Below are 12,470 nucleotides of genomic sequence, written 5' to 3' on the forward strand. Positions count from 1 at the left end.
TTGGGTTCACTGCACCCCTAGCGCGGGTCATCCTGGTATCGCGGCCACCATACAGTTGGTTTCCAATCGCTTTTGGTGGGCTTCACTCCAATGCTGATGTCATCAAGTTTATTCATCAATGCCCATTTGTAACACTGTGAAATCCTCCCATCTCAAACCCCCTGGATTATTACAACCTCTGCCAGTACCACAGCGTCCCTGGTCGCACATCGCAGTGGACTTTGTTACAGATCTGCCTCCATCCCAGTGGTTTACTACCATCATCTCCATGGTGGACCGCTTCTCTAAGTCCTGTCGTTTTATACCCCTGACCGGCCTGCCCACGTCCTTACAGACAGCTGAGGCTCTTCTCAACCAAGTGTTTCGTCTCTTTGGTCTGCCCGAAGAAATTGTCACTGACCGCGGTCCCCAGTTTACCTCCCGTGTCTGGAGAGAGTTGTGTTCCAAACTCAATATTAATGTCAGTTTAACTTCTGGTTACCATCCCCAGGCCAATGGGCAGGTTGAACGTCTAAACCAGGATTTGATTCGATTTCTAAGAACTTACTGCCACCTGAATCAGCAGTACTGGAGTCGCTTTCTGGCCTGGGCGGAGTATGCCCAGAATTCCCTGTTAAAGCCTGCCACTGGTCAAACGCCTTTTCAATGTGTTTTAGGTTTCCAGCCTCTCCTCTTCCTGTGGGCCGGGGAGCCATCCGACCTCCCAGCAGTAGATACATGGCTCCGGCACAACGAGGCCACCTGGGATGCTGCTCACATTCACTTGCATCACGCCATTCGTCATTACCAGCATCAGGTAGGTACAGGGGTCCCAGGTACCGACCTGGCCAGTGGGTGTGTCTCTCTGCATGAGATCTCAGTCTCAAGCTCCCGAGCAGGAAACTATCTCCTCATTTTGTCGAGCCATTTAAGATTCTTCATCAGATAGCACCGCTGTCACCCCCAGGAGAGAGAGGAGCCGAGAGGAGGCCGCTCCTGTGCAGACTCACCCCATTGAGGTGGATGGCGCGGAGGCTTTCCGGGGTGCGAGAGGCCCCGGGCTCCAGAAGTCACGGTGGGGTTTCCAATACCTTATCGACTGGGAGGGGTACGGTCCCGAGGAGCGCTCCTGGGTCAGGTCTCAGGATATCCTGGATCCCACATTAACTGCTGCTTTTCACCGAGACCACCCAGATCGACCTGCTCCAAGACCCTGTGGTAGACCCCGCCATCGGCCAGGTCCTCGCTTCCGGAGCCGCTCGCAGGTGGCGGGGCTCTGTCATGGAACGCTCGACAACGCCTCCTCATGGTTTCACAAGATCCCTCTAGCAGATCTATACAGGTGGAGCCGGGGAAGGTGAAAGGGTTTCTGAAGCAAGCTGCAACTGCTACAGCAAACTCTAGTCATATTTTAATTTTGAGCAGCGAGCTTACTGGTTACCAATACAGGAGAGAACCAATCAGCTGTTCAATGTGATAATGATGTCATTAGCTTTGATTGAGTTAGATCTATCGGGCTGCACCATCTAGAGTTTCATGCCTGAACTCTGTACTGGTAATATTATAATCACAATAAAAGGGCAGCTGTGTCTTCAACAAGACCACAAAATGAGCAAATTTCAACATCAAAATATTTACAAATGCATTACACCTGTCACTCATATCTTTCAAGTGTTGTGCTTAACATCATACTGTAGGTCACATGATAATGTCAACATGGCAGATGAAGTCCGGATCACATTCATACTCAATGAGATGTGGCTGTAGAGTACATATCTTCTAGCGCTTGATAAGTACTTATTGAAATGAAGTACCTACTCATTTAGAATGCCATTTCAGATGCAGCCTCTATCAACAATCCTGATTTGCCTATCAACCCACATTCAATCACTCTTAAATCTTGTACCCATTTAGTCTTCATAGAGCTTTATCCAGTGCTGTCTTCAGATCCCCAGTCCACCCTTGGTAGGATAACAAAAAAAAAAACCACCAACTTATATTCACTTAAGCAAACCAGTACTTCCAAAATATTTGAACATAAATGCTATTACATTTCTACCTGGATCTTATAAATTCTTAATTGTAAACCCACCCATATTCTCTAATTCATTCTTTAACTAATTTCTTTACACAATATATTTCTTACAGTACATTATAACATGTTGAACTGTTTCATTAAAGTCACATACCTCTCATAGACCTGCTGGATGTTTGCTTATTAAATGCATTGTAGCTGTTTAACCTTGTATGCCCCAATCATACCCTTGTAATGTTCTCCTCGGTTCTGCTCCAACTTGATACTCTTCCCTTACCCACTGACTGTATTTGATACAAATGTTTGCATTTGGTATATTTATCCCAATGCTGTTGCCATCATTTCTAAATATACTTCTTGATTTTATTTCTAACCGGCTTCTTTCTAGTTTTAAAGACAGCTCCTGCATGTCAGAGAAATTGGTGGGCCGAAATGTTTCTCATTGGTGAAAGGCCAATCAGCCTTTACCATAAAAATACATCATTACTTTTGGCTGAAAAAAGATGGTGTGATGCTGTATATTTATATAGATGAGGTTAATTGTGTAAAAAGAAAAAAAAAAGAAATTAGGTGTTAAAATGATTTATCCCTGGTTCAAACCTGAACGTCATTTTACACTGCATGCAGTTGCTTAATGAAAAACATCAACTAAACAACACGTATTTGGCGCTCAGAATGAGCATAAGCTGTTAAAATATTTTGCCTAATTAAATTAAATTAAGTGTAAGTGTACATGTTGCACATGTTCCTGCCCCCATGGTCATGGCACAAAAATACTATTAATGCTATTAATAGTACTATTTAAAATCTTTACATTAACTGGCTTTCTATTAGGCCTAATGGATTGCAATTAGGACTGCACAATTTGGGAAAATTTTCATATTGCAGTTATTGAGGTCAATATTGCGATATGTGATTATAATAAATGGTATCATGAGTCAACGTGATAGGTTTTTAAGGAAAATGCACACACAGATTAGTGATAATGCTAACATTTCTATTTGTAAAACTATAAATGTTTTCAAACAGAATTATTTTTACAAAATGAAATAACATTTGCATTAATGTAAACATTTTCTGAAAAGGATAGCTAAAATAAATAAATAAATAAATAAAAACATACACATTTTCACAAAAATAAGACATTTTAAACATTTTGTCCAAACAAACAGGGACATTTATGCAGGATGAAACATGTACTCTGTATAAACTCTTTTGGAAACTGCATATAAAATTGTGGTTCACTCAATCATACTCAAACCACCGCTTTTTGTATGTGTGTTTAATGACCAACTGGTACTTCCAAATCCTCTTTCTAAATTAAACTTATCACATTAGAGGTTCTTTGCCAAAAAGACAAGCATATCCACCTTCTCTGGTTTCAGAGCGTTGATTCGACACAACATTACAACTGGTGCAAAAAGCTCTCTCTGATGTACAGCTTTGTATGCCTAGATATTTCAATGCTAGGGAAGTTTACTTTGTGGATCTTACACCATTTCAGTGGATTTTCTCCTGCTCTATACATGGCATGTAAATGTAAGCATTGAGTTCAGTGGCCACTGCTTCTCTAAACTGTGCCATGAAACCAGATGTGGATGACAATGATGCTCTTGGTGCTGTGCATGTGATTTCCTTGAAGAAACTGCCCAGAATTTTCTTTTGGGCTTTAGCAGCAGGTGGACTTTTCACATCCATGCTATCATTCTCCATCACTGCAGTGCTTCGGGCTACAGATTTGCTGGTGGTGAATATCCTGAAACAAATAATGCACGTTTTAGAAATTTGTTACATTGAATTCTTACCAGTTAAGTAATCAGTTTCACTCACTATCAACTCAGAGATGGCTCGTACCTTTTAGGTCTAGGTCTCTTCTTCAGAGATGTATTGTGTTCGGAACCTTAGGTTTAGGAAAGTTGTGAAGTCCTGTGTGCCTGTATATTTGTTGTTGAGTTAGCTAACAATTTTTGATTTCAGTGATTTGGTCAGGTCAGTGTCTGCTTTATCTTCAGCCAGCACTGAGGTGTTCAGAAGTTGCAGAGCAGGTTTCACACAAGATATGCTCACATAACATTCACCCAATAAGGCACTTGTAAAGTCCTGGAGTAGGCTTAGTGACTTGTTTACAGATTCCAAGACCTCCAGGTCCTGCCATGAAGGGAGTAGGCGTCGCACTTTGCAGTCTGTAGAGAGAACTTGGGACAATGCACTTTGCTGCTCTAGGACTCTTGCTATCATTTTCTGAGTGGAACCCCATCGTGTTGAGCAGACTGTCACCATGGCATGCTCTGGGAGATTGAGCTCTCGTTGTGCTTCCCTCAAGGTCACTCTTTTCTTCCAACTATGGGAGAAGTGGCCAACCATCTTCCTGCATATACCAGTAGCTCTGCTAATGCGTTGTGCATGTTCTTTCAGAGCATTTTCTGTGAATGATGAGATAAAAAATTTTTTACTTACTACAGTAATATTGCAAAATGTTTAAATTCACATTCTGATTAAATGCTCAATTCATATTAATAGCATAAAACAGTAATACAAACATGAGAGCACACACAAAAGTTTGTTTTTGTGAATTGTTAGGATATTCCATAGGCGTAATGGCTTCTATACTGTTCAAAACGTATTTTCTATCATCTTACTACACCAACCCTATACCTAGCCCTCACAGGAATCTGTGCATATATATATATATATATATATATATACATATATATATATATATATATATATATAAACAAACATACAAATTTGTATCCTGATACAGTGTTAACATTTTTATCAAATCATTAATAAAATTAAAAACGGTGAACAATTTTCCACACCACAATCCATCAAGCACATTTCAGCAACAAACAAACCCTCATTCATATCCTTCTCTTCACTCTCTGAGGCAGAAGTCTCCAAACTCATCCTTTCTAATCATCCTACTACTTGTCCGCTTGTTCCTATTCCATCTCATCTCCTTCAAGCCATTTCTCCTGCAGTTGTACCTGCACTCAATCACATTATTACCATATCCCTCCACACTGGCATTTTTCCCTCATCACTCAAACAGGCCTTGATCTCAGTTGTTGAAGCACTGAAACTGGCAAGAACAGAATCCAAATCTTCCATACTTATCTTGCTTGATCGGTCCACTGCTTTTGACACAGTTACCCACCAGATCCTCCTGCCAACCCTACCGACAAAGGGCATCTCAGAAACCGCAGTCCAGTGTTTGAGTCTTACCTATCAGATAGGTCATTTAAAGTATCTTGGAGAGGTGAGGTGACCAAGTCGCAACATCTAACTACATGGGTGCCTCAGGGCTCAGTTCTTGGACCACTTCTCTTCTCTGTCTACATGGCATCATTAAGTTCTGTCATTCAGAAACATGGCTTTTCATACCACTGCTATGCTGATGACACTCAACTCTAGCTCTCATTCCATCCTGATGATCCGACAGTAGCTGCTAGCATCTCAGCTTGTTTCTTACTGGATTAAGGACCATCACCTTCAGCTCAACCTTGCCGAGACAGAACTGCTTGTGGTTCCAGCAAACCCATAATTTCATCACAATTTCACCATCAAGTAAGGCACATCAACCATAACTCCTAAAACAGCCAGAAATCTTGGGAGTTATGATTGATGATCAGCTAACTTTCTCAGATCAAAAAACTGTCCGGTCCTGCAGATGTGCTTTATTCAACATCAAGAAGATCAGGCCCTTTCTTTCGGAACATGCTGTACAACTCCTTGTTCAAGCTCTTGTTCTGTCCAGGCTTGACTATTGCAATGCTCTCTTGGCAGGTCTTCCAACCAGTTCTTTCAAACCTTTACAGTTAATCCAGAATGCTGCAGCAAGATTAGCTCTGTTTATCAGTTTGCACTGGCTACCAATAGCTGCTGACATAAAATTCAAGGCATTGATGTTTGCATACATAACCACCACCGGCAATGCACCCCTTTACCTAAATTCATTACTTCAGACTTATGTGCCCTCTAGAAGCTTGCATTCTGCAAGTGAATGTCGTTTGATTGTGGCATTCCAAAGAAGCAGTCACTTTTATGGACTTTTATGTTCCCTCCTGGTGGAATTACCTGCCCAACTCAATCTGAGCATCTGAGTCCTTAGCCATCTTCAAGAATCGGCTTAAAACACATTTCTTCCATCTTTATTTGACCCTCTAACTTTAGCACTAACTATTCTAATTTTATTCTTTAAAAAATTAAGTACCTTTCTAATCTTTTTGAATTATACATTTTTTCTTTTATTTATTATTCAATTATATATAAAAAGACCTCTAACACTAGCTTGCTCTATTCTTTTTTCTATTGTTTTATTTTTATTATGTTATTTAAAAGCCCTTGCTACGTGTACCGTGTTTAAACTGAGACTTGTTATAGCACTTATATATCATTGCTCTTTTGTTGTTTTTATTGCTTCCATTGTCTTCATTTGTAAGTTGCTTTGGATAAAAGTGTCTGCTAAATGTAATGTAAATCATGTCACTACTCTAGGCCTAATGAATGATATTGGAGTAGTAGGCAAATAGATATGGCAGATTTGTTTTTTACACTCATCCATCTGTTACAAAGTTATATTTAATGCTAATTATTAGCCCTAAATGAAATAGACCACTCCTAGTATGTTTTGTGGCACACAGAATGATACATTGTATTTAAAATTATTTAATTAATAAATTGAGGGTAAAATTGTCCCTATCCCCATAATTAATTGCTCTTAAAATTAACTATGTGTTTAGGGGGAAGTAGTGACCTAATGGTTAGAGTCAGACTTGTAACCCTAAGGTAGCGAGTTCGAGTCTCGTACCGGCAGGGATTGTAGGTGGGCAAAGTGAATGTACAGCGCTCTCTCCCAACTTCAATACCACGACTGAGGTGCCCTTGAGAGAGGCACAGTACAACCAACTGCTCCATGTCTGCTGCAGCATAAATGGCTGCCTACTGCTCTGGGTGATTGTTCACTGCTGTGTGTCTTCACTTACACTTTCAATAAAAGTACAGTAGTTTAAAATATGTGCTGCAGTGTAAAAACTAAATATGTAATCAATTTAACTTACCAATGGCCAAATGAAGTCTATGCCCAAAGCACTGGATTCTAGTCCACTGATCAAGCTCTACCGCTTTGATAATGTTGGTGCCATTGTCTGTTGTGATGGCGACCTGACGCTCCGCACAGAGGTCCCACGCAGCCAGTGCCTCACTCAAGCCCAAGGCTATGTTCTCTCCGATGTGGTCGTCGGGGAAATACAATGTTTGCAGGCAGTCACTTTTCAATTCAAACTCCTCGGCGACAAAGTGCACAGTCAATCTAATAAACGGTTCACTTGTCCTGCTTTACCACAGGTCCGTAGTGGTTGAAAAGAATGTCACAGTAGCCCTTTCCTTTTGAAATTCATATCGGTGCAAGTTATAAAGTTTTGGGATAGCAACTTGATTGAAACCGTTTCAAGAGTGCAGCTGGTACCTCTTTGTCCACTGTGTGGATCATTTTCTGAAATCCCACTTTACTAACGGTGTGTGTGGGCATCAAGACTTTTGCTGGAGAGAGATTAGAAATCAGATCAGTGTCGATCTTCTCGGCATCCATATTTTTTCTGGTCTCCTTACTGAGCATACAAGTGTTCTCAGAATGTGTGTTCTGAAGTCCACACTTATTTAATATAATTGCAACATTTTGGCATCATATAATCGCACAGGCTGACATCACGATTGCAATTGCAATACGATTAATCCTCCAGCATTAATTGTAATGAATCACAATTGTCTGTGGTCTCCCAGTGGCCACATTATTAGCATTTATCGTTAAGAGATTAATTTATACACACACACACACAATAACACATATGCCTTCATCTCTGAAAACATTTGTCTTAAACTTTATAATGAACTCAGACAAGCTTGCAAACCTCAGTGTTCTCAAAATTGCCACTAACAATAGTTTGTAGATGAATATTTTAGCCTCCTATATGTTGTTGAAATTCCCATTTATTTTTGTGTTTCAGTACTGAGCAAGTTAGTGTATTGATGACTTCTGAGGAGGACTGAAAACCCGAAGAAAGATAATTCGGTTTACTCTAGGTATATTAAGAAAACATTTTCAAAAACTGAAGTGATTTCCTTATTTTATTTCTTAGAATGGGTGTAACTCAACAATTTAACAAACAACCCGAATAATCCTTCAAGATACTGATTAATCTGTGAAAATCATCAACAAAAAGATTAATCATTTGAATAATCTCTGAACAAAATAATTACTTAATGCAGCCTTACCTAGCACCTGGATGTACAGGATTAGAACTTTATCCAATTACTGTAATTTCAGACATGCACACATGTAATTTATGACAGATTAAAGAAGATAATTGAGTGAATCTCTCTCCACATGAATGGCAGTGATGAGGCTTTTCTCCAGTGTGGATCTTCTCATGTATTTGAAGTTGTGTTGACCGTTTGAATCTCTCGTCACAGTGTGAACACTTGTAAGGTGTTTCTGTAGTGTGAACAGTCTGGTGCTGTTCCACTCCAGTGTGGGTTTTTTTGTGTTTGTAAAGAGTTACTCTTCGCATGAAACTCCTCCCACACCGATCACATGTGTACAGCTTCTCTCCAGTATGGATCCTCAAGTGAACATGAAGGCTTTCTTTTTGTTTGAAATTCTTCCCACACTGATCACATGTATATGACTTCTCTCCACTGTGGGTTTTCTTGTGTGCAATAAGGTTTTTTCTTTGTGTGAAACTCTTCCCACATTGATCACATGTGTACGGCTTTTCTCCACTGTGGGTTTCCTTGTGTGAAATAAGATTTCCTCTTTGTGTGAAACTCTTCCCACACTGATCACATGTGTACGGCTTCTCCCCACTGTGGGTTTTCTTGTGTTTGTGAAGGGTTGCTCTTCGCATGAAACTCCTCCCACAATGATCACATGTGTACGGCTTCTCTCCAGTGTGGATCCTCATGTGCTCATGAAGGCTTTCTTTTAGTTTGAAATTCTTCCCACACTGATCACATGTATAAGCCTTCTCTCTACTGTGGGTTTTCTTGTGCGCAATAAGGTTTTCTCTGAGGGTGAAATTCTTCTCACACTGATCACACGTGTACGGCCTCTCTCCACTGTGGGTTTTCTTGTGTTTGTAAAGGGTTACTCTTCGTATGAAACTCTTCCCACACTGATCACATGTGTATGGCTTCTCTCCAGTGTGGGTCCTCATGTGATCATGAAGGCTTTCTTTTTGTTTGAAATTCTTCCCACACTGAGCACATGTATATGACTTCTCTCCATTGTGGGTTTTTTCGTGTGCAATAAGGTTTGCTCTTTGTGTGAAACTCCTCCCACACTGATCACACATGAACGGCTTTTCCCCACTGTGGGTTTTCTTGTGTTTGTAAAGGGTTACTCTTCGTATGAAACTCCTTCCACACTGATCACATGTGTACGGCTTCTCTCCAGTGTGGATTTTCATGTGATCATGAAGACTTTCTTTTCGTTTGAATTTCTTCCCACACTGATCACACGTGTATGGCTTCTCATCACTGTGGGTTTTCTTGTGTGCATTAAGGTTTCCTCTTTGAGTGAAACTCTTTCCACACTGATCACATGTGTAGGACTTCTCTCCCGTGTGGGTTTTCTTGTGTGCATCAAGTGTTCCTCTTTGTGTGAAACTCCTTCCACACTGATCACATGTGTATGGCTTCTCTCCAGTGTGGATCCTCATGTGATCATGAAGCCTATCTTTTCGTTTGAAATTCTTCCCACACTGATCACATGTGTATGGCTTCTCTCCAGTGTGGATTTTAATGTGATCATGAAGTCTATCTTTTCGTTTGAAACTCAACCCACACTGATCACATGTATATGACTTCTCTCCACTGTGGGTTTTCTTGTGTGCAATAAGGGTTCCTCTTTGTATAAAACTCCTCCCACACTGATCACAGGTATATGACTTCTCTCCACTGTGGGTTTTCTTGTGTGCAATAAGGGTTCCTCTTTGTGTGAAACTTTTCCCACACTGATCACATGTATATGACTTCTCTCCACTGTGGGTTTTCTTGTGTGCAATAAGGGTTCCTCTTTGTGTGAAACTCCTCCCACACTGATCACATGTGTATGGCTTCTCTCCAGTGTGGATCCTCATGTGTTCATTGAGGGTTCCCTTTTCTGCGAAACTCTTCCCACATTGATCACATGTGTGTGGCTTCTCCCCAGAGTGTCTTTTCATGTGTTTGAAAAGGTTTCCTTTATGTGCAAAACTTTTGCCACACTGATCACATGTGTGTGGCTTCTCTCCAGTGTGGATATTCATGTGGTATTTAAGGTTTCCTTTGTCTAAGAAACCCTTCCCACACTGATCACATGTGTGTTGCTTCTCTCCAGTGTGTCTTTTCATGTGTTTGAGAAGGTTACTCTTTTGTGTGAAATTCTTTCCACATTGTTCACATGTGTGTGGCTTCTCTCCATTGTGAATATCAATGTGTCGATTAAGCATTTCTTTTAGTCTGAAGCTCTTCCCACATTGTTCACATGTGTATGGTTTCTCTCCAGTGTGGATCCTTTCATGTATTCTCAGATAGTCTGGCCGTTTGAATCTCTTCTCACAGTAAGAACACTTGTAAGGTGTTTCTGTAGTGTGAACTGTCTGGTGCACTTTCATTGCACCATATGTAAAAAAAGTCTTCCCACACTTAGAGCAAACATGATCCTTCACACCAATGTGTCTTTTCTGATGTATCTTTAATGCAATCATCTGACTAAAACTCTTTCCACATAAATAACATATGTAAGGCTTCTCCTTTGTATGAGCTTTCAAGTGGTCCTTTAGAAATGTTATTTTGCTTTGGTCACAGTTTTCTAGTCTCTCTCTAGAATGAGTAAGCAGATGTTTTTTAAAAACACCGTATTTTCTGAAACACTTTCCACACTGATTACATGTGTATGGCTTCTCTCCAGTGTGAATCCTCATGTGTTCATTATGGGTTTGCTTAAGTCTGAAACTCTTTCCACACTGATTACATGTGTACGGCTTCTCTCCAGTGTGGATCCTCATGTGTAAATCAAGTGCTCCTTTTTGTGAGAAACTTTTTCCACACTGATCACATGTGTATGGCTTCTCTCCAGTGTGGATCCTCGTGTGTACATCAAGGGCTTGTTTTTGTGTGAAACTCTTCCCACACCGATCACATGTGAATGGCTTCTCTCCAGTGTGGATCATCATGTGTTCGTTAAGAGTTTGCTTAAGTCTGAAACTCTTCCCACACTGATCACATGCATACGGCTTCACTCCGGTGTGGATCATGACATGTTCACTTAGAGCTTTCTTAAGTCTGAAACTCTTCCCACACTGATCACATGCATATGGCTTCTCTCCCGTGTGGATCATCATGTGTTCGTTAAGAGTTTTCTTAAGTCTGAAACTCTTCCCACACTGATCACATGTGTGTGGCTTCTCTCCAGTGTGGATCCTCATGTGTACATTAAGGGCACCTTTTTGTTTGAAACTCTTCTCACACTGATCACACCTGTATGGCCTCTCTCCTGTGTGGATATTCATGTGGTCTTTAAGGTTTCCTTTAAACACAAATGTTTTCCCACACTGATCACATGTGTGAAGATTCTCTCCAGTGTGGATTCTCATGTGGTCCTTAAGGGTTCCTTTACGTACAAAAGTTTTCCCACACTGATCACATGTGTGTTGCTTCTCTCCACTGTGTCTTTTCATGTGTTTGATAAGGTTACTTTTTTGTGTGAAATTCTTTCCACATTGTTCACAAGTGTGCGGCTTCTCTCCATTGTGAATATCAATGTGTCGATTAAGCATTTCTTTTAGTCTGAAGCTCTTCCCACATTGTTCACATGTATACGGCTTCTCTCCAGTGTGGATCCTCTTATGTATTCTCAGATATTCTGACCGTTTGAATCTCTTGTCACAGTGTGAACACTTGTAAGGTGTTTCTGTAGTGTGAACTGTCTGGTGCACTTTCATAGCAGCATATGTAAAAAAAGTCTTCCCACATTCAGAGCAAGCATGATCCTTCACACCGCTGTGTCTTTTCTGATGTATCTTTAAAGCAGCCATGTGACTAAAAGTCTTTCCACATAAATAACATACGTAAGTCTTGTCCTTCGTATGGACTTTGAGGTGGTCCTTCAGGAAATGTGGTCTAAAAAATGTTTTACTGCTTTTAACTGCTTTTGTTTCACACTCAGGCCATGTTTTGTCTCTTATTGTTAAGGAGGATCTCCAGGATGCTTCTTCAGTTTTGACATGATGGTTCTCCCCCTCTTTAATCAGTTCTTCAATCTCTTTGTTCTCTTCTATCAAGTCTAAAATTAAAGAAAAATGTTTATTAAAAGAAAAGATTTTCAGAAAATCAAAAATAATGTGAAAGGAAAAACCATGCAACTTGAGAAAACAGTAGAAAGTATATAACATTTTAATGCATTCATTTGAAA

At 40.4% G+C, this 12,470-nt stretch overlaps 2 protein-coding genes across 5 annotated transcripts in view; both read right to left on the reverse strand.

Annotated features, from left to right (window-relative positions):
* The window catches only part of LOC132159610 (gastrula zinc finger protein XlCGF57.1-like), a 114,036-nt gene that overhangs the window by 27,682 nt on the left and 73,884 nt on the right, over positions 1 to 12,470 (reverse strand). The window lies entirely within an intron of this gene.
* LOC132159606 (zinc finger protein 585A-like) overlaps positions 3,296 to 12,470 on the reverse strand; it is a 41,691-nt gene continuing 32,516 nt past the window's right edge. For 2 of the 3 annotated variants that reach the window (XM_059569160.1, XM_059569162.1), the window contains exons 3-5: positions 7,078 to 12,341; positions 3,869 to 4,437; positions 3,296 to 3,770 (exon numbers count right to left, since the gene is read on the reverse strand). In XM_059569160.1, coding sequence (XP_059425143.1) covers positions 8,320 to 12,341 — 4,022 coding nt within the window. In that variant the 3' untranslated portion in view covers positions 3,296 to 3,770; positions 3,869 to 4,437; positions 7,078 to 8,319. Of the gene's footprint in view, positions 3,771 to 3,844; positions 4,438 to 7,077; positions 12,342 to 12,470 lie in introns of all 3 variants that reach the window. The other variant, XM_059569161.1, reaches the window with a different exon arrangement.

This window comes from Carassius carassius, chromosome 16 (assembly GCF_963082965.1).
Source record: "Carassius carassius chromosome 16, fCarCar2.1, whole genome shotgun sequence".
In the NCBI taxonomy this organism is placed as follows: domain Eukaryota; kingdom Metazoa; phylum Chordata; class Actinopteri; order Cypriniformes; family Cyprinidae; genus Carassius; species Carassius carassius.